This window comes from Vicugna pacos, chromosome 34 (assembly GCF_048564905.1).
Source record: "Vicugna pacos chromosome 34, VicPac4, whole genome shotgun sequence".
Classification (NCBI taxonomy): Eukaryota; Metazoa; Chordata; class Mammalia; order Artiodactyla; family Camelidae; genus Vicugna; species Vicugna pacos.
In genome coordinates, this window is record NC_133020.1 from 14,422,693 (window position 1) to 14,435,191 (window position 12,499).

General features: G+C 43.9%; 1 protein-coding gene across 1 annotated transcript in view; it reads right to left on the reverse strand.

Annotated features, from left to right (window-relative positions):
- The window catches only part of FAM234B (family with sequence similarity 234 member B), a 29,122-nt gene extending 18,771 nt beyond the window's left edge, over positions 1–10,351 (reverse strand). The window contains exons 1-2 of the mRNA XM_072954655.1: positions 10,081–10,351; positions 2,137–2,535 (exon numbers count right to left, since the gene is read on the reverse strand). Of these exons, the coding sequence (XP_072810756.1) occupies positions 2,137–2,535; positions 10,081–10,117 (436 nt within the window). The 5' untranslated portion in view covers positions 10,118–10,351. The remainder of the gene's footprint in view (positions 1–2,136; positions 2,536–10,080) is intronic.
- Positions 10,352–12,499: the final 2,148 nt, after the last annotated feature.

Below are 12,499 nucleotides of genomic sequence, written 5' to 3' on the forward strand. Positions count from 1 at the left end.
TATAAACTACTAGGATTGAACATGCACATGGCGTACAACCCAGCAGTTTCAATCCCAGGTTTATGCCCCAGAGAAATTCTTACACACTCCATCAGGAAATAGGTACAAGAATCTTCTTAGCAGCATTATGGGTTTTTTTATTTTTGTTTCTTTTTTAATGGAAGCCACCTAAAGACTCATCAACAGTAAAATGGATCCATAAATCATGGGATATTCACACCACAGAAAACGAGACAGTGGTGAAACCCAGTAAACCCCAGTGATGGTACCTTAATACATATAAACTTTACGCTAAACAAAAGAGCAAGTCACATGGACCTAGAGATGACCATACTAAGTGAAGTGAGTCAGAAAGAGAAAGACAAATATCATATGACAGCACTTACATGCAGAATCTAAAAAAATGACACAAATGAACTTATTTACAAAACAGAAAGAGACTCACAGACATAGGAAACAAACTTACGGTTACCAGGGAGGAAAGGCGGGGAGGGATTAATAGGGAGTTTGAGATTAGCAGACACAAACTATTATATACAGAATAGAGAAACAAGGACCTACTGTAGAGCACAGGGAACTATATTCAATAGCTTGTAATAACTATAATGAAAAAGAATATGAAAAAAGAATATATGTATGTATATGTATGACTGATACATTATGCTATATACCAGAAATTGACACAACATTGTAAGCTGGCTATCCTTCAATTAAAAAGAGGTTAAAAAATCTTTTTAATTAAAAACTTTAAGCATTTTTTAAAAAAACAAAAAGAGTGGTGACTGTGGAAAAGTAACTAAAGTCTATGAGGGAACTACAGGAAGATGAGAGTTATTCTAACAAGGTCTGTTTGTACAGATTTCTCTCGGCCTCAAGCCCTCATCTCTGGTGATAAGCGTGTTCTTTTCTCCTGGTGTAAAGAAGGCAGCTTTCACCTGAGGGTTTCATCTCCTGCTTTCAGGAAGAATCGAAGGTCAGAGTGGCTCTCTTGCACCTGCTGTTGTTGAAATACCTTTAACTCAGAATAGCCAAAGCACCGTATTTGGGACCAGTGCAGTTTACAAGGGACAGGACCACTCAGCGCTGACAGTTTGGATGTGATCCCCATTCCTGACCCAGAGCAAGTTGTTTTAAAGAAACCTGCTCTGCAACCAAAATGTCCCTTAACAGGTGACTAGATAAAGAGGATGTGAGATATATATATAACACACACAATGGAATAAAAAAGGATGAAAATTTGCCATTTGCAGCAACGTGGATGGACTTCAAGGACATTATATGCTGAGTGAAACACGTCAGACAGAGAAAGGCAAATACTGTATGATGTCACTTATATGTGGACTCTAAAAAATACAACAAGCTAGAAAGAAGTTGACTCACAGATAAAGAGAACAAACTGGTGGCTACCAGTGGGGGGGGGGCACAATAGGGGCAGGGGATTAAAAAAAAGGGGGATGATGGGATTATGTGAAATCATGTGCGTGAAACTTTTGAAAATTGTAAAGCACTGTAAAACTTAAAGACTCTTTCACTCAGTTAAAAATAAAAATAAGAATAAAGCAATGTCCTCCAAAATGAGACAAAACAGCTAGAATTACTTAGGTAGCACCATCCCAGCCATTAGAAGCAAGAAAGAAAAGCTCCTGCAAGGAAGCAACTCTTTTTTTCCTTGAAAAGAAATTAGTTGAAAATTCAATTTAAAGTCAGGCTTCTACAATCAACAAACACCGGAGGGCCGGACAGGAGCCCTAGCCTCTGGCCTGGCCAGGACTCGAGCCTTGCTTCTCTCAGGTGACAGCCTTTCCCTCAGCTTTGCTCTCCACTGACACAGCGTTGCCTGCTCCACAGGAGCCCAGCCAACGATGTTCTGTCCTCTCTGCCTCTAATTAAGAACTTTGCCAGGAGAAATCCCACGCAGTCCCCGTCCCAAGTTTTCGGAGCTGTCCCAATCCTTTTTTTTTTTTTTGTCCTATTTCAAATCTTAACTTCCTAACCACCTCCATGCCCAGGGGGAGAAATGCTAGATGACACCCATTAATTTGTAAAGACTTTTCTGTGTAATTGGAAGCTTTAGGGAATCACACGTGGGCAATCATGAAGTTTTACAGACTGGGAGTTGAAAATCCCGCTGCTCACCTCCCTGGGGGCCCAGGTGGCGGCTCCACGTGCTGTGCAGATCTCGAGGGGGACAGGGGATCAGGAAAGCACACACGAGCACCAGCACCATGGAGATCACCAGCATCAGCAGGAAGACAGACGTGCGCACGTAGGACACGAGGGAGGAGGCCGCCTTCTGCTCCAGGCCCCCCAGGGGTTCCAAGGGGTACCCCTCTGTGGTGACCTCTGACAGGTGCGGCTTTGCAGCCCCTGCGACCTCGGTGTCTGAGTCAGGCTCTGGGACTTCACCCAGAGGACTCTTCCCGTTCTTGACCCCTCCGTTCTTCTGCTGCAGATTAAGCACAAGGTCATCTTCACTCTCATCACTGTCAGCCTGTGTGAGGGGGTCATACTCCCCCAGGTCTGGGCTCTTCTTCCCTGAAAAGACAGAAAGACAGATAGTCAAGGAGTACTTGGAGAAGGAACCTTCAGCAGACACACACCAGCTGTCCGCACCTAGGAGAACACACAGAACAGAACAGAAAGGCAAATCTAGGTTGACGAGCTTGGACCTTGGTAGCCATCTATAAGATAGATACCAGGGAAAGGGTGGGGGAAAGAATGGGGGAAAAAAAGAAAATCATAGTGTTTGAGAACTGTTGCTTTCTGAGTTGAAGAAAATTGGAAAAGAAACAGAGAAGGTGGCAAATTTCAAATAGCTTCTTAGTTAAAAGAAAAAAAAAAACCTCTCTTAATTTAAATCTCACAAATGAAAAAGACCATGGCTCTTCCATCAGCCTTCATGTGTCTATTTCCTTTGATTTTCTTAGATCGGTGATGTTCCAGTCTTTCCTGGGACGTCTCTAAATTTTTAGGACAACTGTTCTCTGTACACTGCTCCTCACGGTCCAATATTTGTGGCTTCCCAGCTGTTTCTATGGAAACCACTTAGAAGGTCAAATGCTGAATGTCACCTGGAGATGTCTTACTGAAAACTTCTGAGAACCTTCCTGTGAGTCAAATGCCCTTTTAGGATGTGTTTCTGTAAACAGTGGTTACCTTGAAAATTGCTATTCTGAGCCTGCATTCCGGGAGGTGGGGCCCAGCAGGAATGTGGAGGTGGACGGCTGTCTTGAGGCTGGTTTACATAACAAGCACCCTGGTTTAACTTAGACCGCATCTTTGCTTGGGGTGGCAAGAGGCAGATGTTACAGCGGGAGGTTGGGCACATCTAGTCCCAAGCCACCCTTGGCCCTCACTGCCAGCGACTGGATGACTTTATGCCTTTATTTCAGGCTATAGCCAAGTAAAAACCGAGAAGAAAGTTCCTGTTTTTGGAAATTACCTGGTAAGCTATTGCTAGTGTAGAGTTTACATCAGCAATAGCTTACCAGGTAAACAATAGTTTATTGTTAAATCTTTTGTTAAGAAGAAATATAAAAAAAGGAAATACAACTCAGCTAACTAAAAGGGTGAAAAGAAATGTCAAATTTCACATTTATTATCTGTAGTTTTTTTTATGTATGTATTTATTTATTTTATTGAAGTATAGTTAGTTACAATGTGTCCATTTCTGGTGTACAGCGCGTACTGTCCCAGTCATGCCTATACGTACATACGCATGACTATTTGTAGACTTTTAAATGATGGCCATTCTGACCACCGTGAGGTGAACTACCTCACTGCAGTTTTGATTTGCATTTCTCTAATAGTTAGCAATGTGGAAAAAACATATGAGCAATGTTGAGCATCTTATCATGTCAAGCCAGCTTTCTTGGTAGCCACATCACATAACTGATTCAACTAAACCTCACAAGCACTTTCTCCACACACTAAAGCCACCCCATAATTGTACAGTGTTTAGCATCAAGTGGAAAATTTAGCTTGGACCGTTTATGGAATTCAGTCTTGCTAGTCAGTTTCCACCTTGCAACAACGTAGCCGAAAACAGCACCTTTGTCAACCTGAAATCATTACTGAAATACTGACTAGCCAAACAGTTAGAGGAAAGACATTTTTATTATATGATATACTATCACAGGAGGAAGAAAACTTGACTGCATATGCTAAAGAAACTTGTAAAATCTTTAACAAATCTATACAAATAAATCGCAAGCATTCTTTGAAAAGCAAAGCTGCTGCTGAATTGGTCCCTCTGAAATGATTATGTGCTTTCGTAGTTAAAGATGGCAAAGGAAGGCCTTTCTGTCAGTCTCTTCCTAAAACCAGGAAGGGCGAAAAAGAAATAAAAGTAGGGGGGAAAAAAAAGGAAACAGCCACACTCCTAAACTACAATATATGAAAAATTGTTGCCAAATGCAGTGAAACTTGAACCCAGTTGGGGAAGCACAGCAAGAACAGGCACTTACATCCCAGGTCGTCAGCGATGAGCCGAATTCACAGAACTAATAGTGATGCTGACGATGATAACTGGGAATACACCGAGACCCTACTGTACAGGCACTGGTCCAAGCACTCATACGTATTAACTCATTTAATCTTCATAACAACCCCAGGAGGTAGGTATTATTATTAGCCCCATTTCATCCACCAGAAGATGAAATTACAGAGAGGTAAGTTGCCTGAGATCACAAAACTAACCAGAAGAGCCAGGATTCAACCTCAGGCAATATGATTAGGGTCCACGTCTTAATCCATCAGTTAAGCTACCTCTCTTGTTCCACGGATATAGAGCCAAACCAGTAATCTCTTGCGTGGAAAGACAAAGACTGGGGTCCCAGAAGCACCCATGAACCCCATTCAGCATTCAGAGAGTCAACAGCGAGGTTAAGACTGACGGAGAGCTAGCACAAGCTTCTCTCTGCACAAGAAGCAGGCTTTGCGGCCCTGTCGGTTCCCAAAGGGAGGAGCTTTGGGACAGCGCGGATTCTGCCAAGAGACAGAAGCGAGACAGCTTCAGTGAGGACAGTTTAACATAAAAAGAATTATTAAACAGTGACAGGAGAGTAAATATGAATCTGGGAAATCTAAATGGTACCCTAGGATGGAGCAATTGTATCCGAGGAAGGGTAACTTGGTATTGAGAGGATCCAGGTCCACTTTCACAGATCAGGCAACGAAAGTAAATCTGGAGCTCAGGGGCAATAAGCTGATAACCAGCACAAGAAACAAAGAGAAGGAAACGCTAAATCGGCACTCTCAGGCCCTGTGACAAAGGCCAGCCAGGAAAGTAGCACCCCCGGGGAAGAGCACCAGTGGGAACAGATCTGAGCTGGCAGACCTAGGGCAGATTCCAGATCCCAGCTGCCCAAGCTCACCCAGCCTCTGCCCAGAGGTCAGCCAGCAGCCGGCTGTAAGACGACCTCCCATTTAAACAGGAATAATAATCAGAAAGGAGCCATCATTAGTACTCAGTCCAGAAGATACTACAAAGTTCTACAAATATTCAAGAAAGAAGTTACAACAAAACACAGCAAGCAAAATCAGCTACAGAACAAACGCTGGACAAATTACACCACAAAGTGGAAGAAACAAGGAACAGATGCTTCCTCATGGGGTCCAAGAAATGCAAGAAATAGCCTTCTCTGAAATAAGTGCTCATAGGAAAAAATACAATATTTCTAAGAAGAGATGACAATCCATTGGCGAGGATGAAAAGCAGACAAGGAGGGCTGAGGAAAACAATGGAAGAAAATAATAAAACAGTATCAGAAAGGCAACCCTTATTGGGATCAGCACAAGGGACCCAAACGGCTGAAAACAGCGTCACAGACAGACGAGAAGGACTGACTGTGAAAATCAAGCAGGATGGAATGGAAATAACAATGGCTGGCAGCTTTCAGCACATAACTATGCTCGCTTCCAAGCTCTTCCACCGTCTTATCTCAGTAAATCATCACAGCAACCCTTTGAGGTAGATGCCTTATTAGCTCCCATTTAAAGATGAGGAAACTGAGGTTTGGAAGTTTAAGTAACTGGCCCAGAGTTAAACAGCACGGAAGTGACAGTACAAGGATTCCAACCCAGGCAGTCGGGCTTGAAATCTGCACTGACTATACGTGTGCTACTCACGGAAACCGATCAAGGCTTTTAAGAAGACTAGAAAGAAAGGGATGGATACAGAGAACAAAAGTGATTCAATATCTGCGGGAGGGAAGAAGAGAACAGAAAAGAAAATGGAACCAAAAATATCTAAAAGATAGACCAAGAAAGGTCCCTGCAATAAAGCAAGACCTGAAAGTGCAGAATAGAGGGCACACCGAGTCCCAAGAAAAACTGAGACAGAATAATCGACATTGAAACACATCCTAGGAAAGGCACTGGACTTCCAGGACAAGGCAAACATCAGATGAGCAGCCAGGCCAAGGGAAAGAGAATCAAGTCACTCGTGATGCAGACAAAATTCAGTAACATCCGTTACTAAAGAGCAGTGCAGCAATACGGAAAAATCCTCAGAGAAAGAGCAGGGGCTGCAAAGTCCAAGAACTGGCCCAGACACGACATTTCAGACGTATGGAGCAAGCATGCAAGAACGCAGACACTATCATACCCCTGAGTCTTTCTTTAAATCGCAGAAGACTAGGACCAGTTCCTGCCCAAACGCTTGAGGAAGATAAATATTGACTTTTGCACTATTAATATATATTTTTCCAGATACGGCAAAGACAAACCTCAGCTGAATTACTGCAGACTGCAAGGTTTTTTTTCAATTTATTTTTTACTTTGGGGGGGGTAATTAGGTTTTTATTTATCTGTTTATCTTTAATGGAGGTACTGGGGACTGAACCCAGGACCTTGGGCATGTCAGGTGCGCAATCTACCACTGAGCTATATATACCCTCCCCCTCTACAGACTGCAATTTTTAATTAGAGAAGTCCTATGTATATATTTTGTCCTATCTATTCACAGAAAGAGGGGGGAGTATATAGTGCACCAACTTGGCCTAAAGCTATACTCAGGCTGAGGAACAGACAGCAAATCCGTGCTTCAAAGCTCAGGGAACTTGCACACCCTCTTCTCTGCTGATTTCAGTCACCACCCGCATTTTTAGTCAATGAAAGGTTTTCAGAGAATAAGGAGAGGACACTGGTTTCAGAATACATCAATATAAACAGGCTCTCCATAGCTATCACTTTTCCTTCAAGGAGACCGGGGATGCTGGTTAAACAGCATTCCCAAAACGGCATAGAGGGAAACACCAGTAGGGAGGAGATGCAGCCGTACCGTCCCCACATGCTCTCAGGAAACCAAGCTACGATACACACAACCCTATGACGTGTACTACCCTTCACATAGACTGTCCAGCACACTCTACTGCAACTAAGGGTAAATAGTTCCCACCAGGAATTCGTTTATCCAGGGGCCCAGAATCATTCCAAGTCACACATGATAAAACAAACCATTACAATAATATTATGCTCTGATAGTCCCTTCCGCGTCCGACCTTTAAACTTTTTAATGGACCAAAATATATATTCTTAAGAGATAAGTTGTCCCAGAGGCTGCTTTATGAATGTCACATTGTCTTTCTGTTACTAATTAACCTGACTCTATGCATGTGAGCCAAATATCTTTCCATCTTGAGCTCAGTGCGGGGTACGAGACGGAAATATATTCCCGGCAACCTATCTTTCTTAACCGGGTTGATGAATACCTGTCATGAGCGCACTATGACATCAGGCCTTCCTCCAGGAAGCACATTTGTAAATGATCAGGGTGCTAATGATGATGGCGACAATGGCTAACACTTACTGAGTAACTGACATGCGTCAAAGGTCACCTAAGAACTTCCAACTTCCAAACTTCCTAAGAACATCCATCTCTTTTACTCTGCCAAATAACCCTAGAAGGTAAATATGTAGCAAAGCAGGTGGCATATAATGAATGTCTCATAATAATATTACATATGAAGAAACTAAAGCTTAAAGAGAATAAGTAACTCATCTGATAAAGAGTGGACTTAACCCAAGTGTGTCTCATGCTCTTAGTGACCATTCTATTGTGCTTCTTTACACTTAAAAATAGATGTCATTGTGGTGATCAGTATCTACAAAGATCAACTCGTTAGGTTGTACATCTGGAACTAATACAACGTTATATGTCGGTTATACTTCAACTTAAAAAAAAACAGTGAGGATGTTAACTAAGGTAACAAACAGGACAGCAGCCTGGCAGTCCCCAGTACAAGGTATCCAGAAAGAGCTATCAGAAAGCAACTTCTACCTAATATGAAAGCTAAAAATTGTATTTGGGGTGGAGGAGAGAAAGGGCAAGAGGGAGAAAAGCAAAAGCACAAGTGAGGAAAAAAAACCCACATCACATAAAAGAACATATGGCCTTTGTATCTGGGCCTAAAAGTATCAAGCACACCTGAGTGCTCAGGGCCTCACTGTCGTCCAAACACCGGCCCAGGGACGGTACTGTGCTTCCCCCAACCTGTCAGCTGACCAAGTTACTGCAACTGAATACCCCAGGAGTAATGATGCCAAAGCTTCAGCACGCAAAAGAGCTCAATAGTTTCGAAAGCAGGATTTTTTTTTTCCGTTGCATTCCCAGCCTCTGGGATAACAATTACCTTGCTGGGAAGGTGGGGTGGGGGGAGGGAGCAAGGAATCTAAAAGAAAAAAAAGAAAGCTAAATATGCCTGACATCTCCTTACCCCTTGGGGAAGGCATCACCCTACACTGAAGAGACACAAGGCTACTATCTTCAAAATGAATCCCACAGGTAAAGGAACATGTCCCCCATTTCATTCCAGTGTTACGTGTGCATTCCAAGATAGACATTATCAACATTCCTTCCGATGTTCAAATGAGCCCATGTGGGAATAAAATGTTTGAAGTCATGAAGTCTGGGGGTAGAAATGCAAATTCATATCAAATTCATATCCACCCCAGTGTCAGCCGTGGCACAATGTAGCAGACCAGAAGCTCTTGAGAACAAGGACCCTGTCACCTCCTCCCCTGCAGCCTTATGCCTGAATATCCACTAGTCACCCAACTAGCCCTTTCTAACCATAACCTGAAAGCAACTGCTTTTCCCAGTAACACCTTAAGTTACCAGCAAGCAAATAATTATAGTTTAATGTGTAAAACTTATTTAGGTAAAACCGTAATTTTTTTTTAAAAAGCCTTAACATCTAAAATTTATTTGTGCCAAACAAACATAATTTTATTAAAATACCAAGTTTCTAGCAGCATAGTTCCATTCTGAAGGTTTAAGAGGAAAAAAAAAAAACTTGGAGCTGCTGCCAAAGTACTGAATTAGCTGCCATCTCCACTAGTGCCTCCTTAAAGAATATTCCATCCATTATCTGCAAATTGCAGGTGCCATATCATTTCCCTCATAAATGCTCAGGCTCGAGAGCCAAAGGCTGACCAAGTGGAACCAAAATCCCAGGATCTTAGAGACAGAAAACCCCTGGCATTTAAGTCCAGGATTTTCCAATACTGCTTATGCGACCCTGGAAAAGTCAATCTGCCAAATAACTCATTTTTTTAAGAAGGGGAAATGTCTGTCCCACATACCTCATGGCAACATCAATACTGTCATTAAGTGGCGAGGCTGCTGCAAAGGGTCACTCGCCATCCTGCCGCCCCCTGCCACCACTCAGGTCCAGCCGAAAACAGAAGGAGCTGGAGACCCTGCGGTACCTCCTTCGCGGCGCTAGGGAAAGGATGCTAATCTCATCGCCCTCCCCTGGGGACAGCGGCGACGCGCGCTCTGACATTGGCCGCCGCCGCAGCGCCGGGCCACCATCCCGGCGTGCCTCCAGCGGCCCTTCCCTCCGTGTCTCCCCGGTTCGCCCCGCGCCGGCGACCCCTCAACCCGCCGGGCGCCTCTCCTGTCCCTTGGTGGCGCGTGGACCCCAGCCCGAGGGGCTGCGTCGCCTCGCCTCCGCGCGCCTGCAGCTCCGCCCGGGTTGGGACTAGGCCCGGATCCGCCTCGCCCCGCGGAGCCTCGCCTGCCCAGCTCCCCAGGCCCGGCGGGGGCGGCGTGGTCGCCAGGCTGCGGCTTCTTACCCGGGAGCTTGAGCGCCCTGGACAGCACGGTCGCCATGGTGGAGGCCCGGGTGCGCGTGCGTGCGCTCGTGTCCTGCCGGGAAGTGTAGTTCGGAGTCGGGGTGCGGGGGACTGGGACCTGGAAAGGTGGGAGCGGGGCGGCGAGGCAGGGCGCGCGGGAGGTGCCGGGGCTGCTGCATCATCGCCCACGTGCGCGCTCGTACGGCTCTTCTCCGCCCCCTGGGGACAGACCCCTTACGGCGCGCGGCGCGTCCCCATTCTGAGCCTCACTCTCCGCCTCAGTGAAATGGGGAAATAGTACGCCCCATATAGGCTTGCAGTGAGAATGGAGGGAGGTAACAGATATAAAGGAGGCGAGGGCTGTGAAATGCGCGTGGGCTTTGCAGTGAGACAGACGGGCTCTGAGTCCTGCTTCATCCCTTACTAACTGGGCCATCTTGGGCAAGTCACTTGGTATGATTCTTTTTTTTAAATGGAGACTATACCACCTACTTCACAAGCGAACTGTGAGGATGAAGTTATATAATCTGTTTAAAACGCACAGCACACAGTAAGCACCTAGTGTGTTTCTGTATGTTTCTTAGGTAAAGGTTGAGGTTTCCTGTTACCAGTTCTTTCCAGGTTATCAACTCGACACCCTACCCCGCAGCTTCTAGTTTTGAAGAGTCTAAGGAAGCAAGAATATACCTGCTTCTTCCCCACAGGCACCAAAAGATCGGCATTTTGGTCCAGGAATGCTGAAGGATTATTTATCTTAACACAGGAATAGACCTTAGGGACTCCTTGTTTTACTGAAGAGAAAACTGAGAGCCATGAAAGTGACATGACTTCTTGGTGTCAAACAAAAGCTTCAAGATACTTCGCGCTTGGACCGCCTCATCCCCACGAGAAACTGTCATAGGAATATCCTGTGGGTATAATCCCAGAGATTCTAACAGCCATCCCCACCACCCTTTTCCCCACGCAAAAATGTCGCTTACTTCGGCAGACGCTGGAGCCACGCCACGAGTTCGTATCCGAACCCCACCACTTACTAGCTGCCAGATCTAGGCGCGTTGCTTAATCTCTCTCCGCCTCAATTTCCTCCTCTGCAAATAGGGGGTGAAACAGTTCCTATTCCACAGAGTAGTTCTGAGAATTAAATGGACCCACGCAAAGCACTTAGAACAGTGCCTGACTCCTAGTAAGTGTTTTGTCAGTGTGAGCATTTCTTTTTTATTAATAATTTATTTTTTTCACAATTTAATAACTTAATAACAAATAATAACTAACAATTTAATGGGCTAGTGATGTATTTGTTTATTCTTTCAGCGTTCTACAGTACCTGAAATTTTTACTGTTTGCCACTTCTCTGGAGCTATAATTAAAAACCACCTTTTACATCTATGTGGGTCATCTAAGAGAAGCAGTATTACCGGTCACAATACACCAGTAGAGGCTTGCCTGATACCAGTTTAACTAACTGGAACACATTCTTGAGATACGAAGAATGAGAAAAATAACCTTTAAGGTGAGTTGGATCTGTTTTTTGTTGTAGAAGGAAAGGAACTTGCATTTCTAGGAGGGGGGGCTGGTGGATTGAAACATCCAGGTTACAAAGGAGACAAGGGAAGGAGAAAAATCTGTCCACTTTTCTTAGTGAAAGGGTGTAGGCTAGGAAAGTCCCTTATGTGATGAAAGTAAACTAAAATTGTACGAAGTTTGATTAAATCTTTGCTCCAAACTGCATCATCACCCAAAGCACCCATGTGGGCACACACACTGACGTGTGTGCACATAAACATGTAAAAATGTGTATGCGTTCCATAGATGTGGTATCTGTAGCTCCTCAGCTTTTTTTTTAATTTTGTTTTTTATTGACGTGTAGTTGATTTACAGGGTTAGTTTCAGGTGTGCAGCAAGGCGGTTCAGTTATACACATACATGCGTATATACATACATTTTCAGAGTCTTTTCCATTATAGCTTATTACAAGAAACTGAATATAGTTCCCTGTGCTATACAGTAGGTCCTTGTTGTTTATCTATTTTACATATAGTAGTATGTATCTGTTAACCCCAAGTTCCTGATTTATCCCTCCCCACCCTTTTCCCCTTTAGTTTGTTTTCTATGTCTGTGAGTCTGTTTCTGATTTGTAAATAAAATTTGTATCTTTTTTTAGAGTCCACATATAAGTGGTATCATTTGTCTTTCTTTGACTTTCTTCACTTAATATGGTAATCTCTAGGTCCATCCATGTTGCTGCAAATGGCATTATTTCATTCTTTTTCTATAGCTAAGTAATTTTCCATTGTCTATCCATTCATCCATCAATGGACATTTAGGTTGTTTCCATATTTTGGCTATTGTAAATAGTGCTGCTATGAATATTGGAGTGCATGTGTCTTTTCAGATTATAATTTTCTCCCGATATATGCCC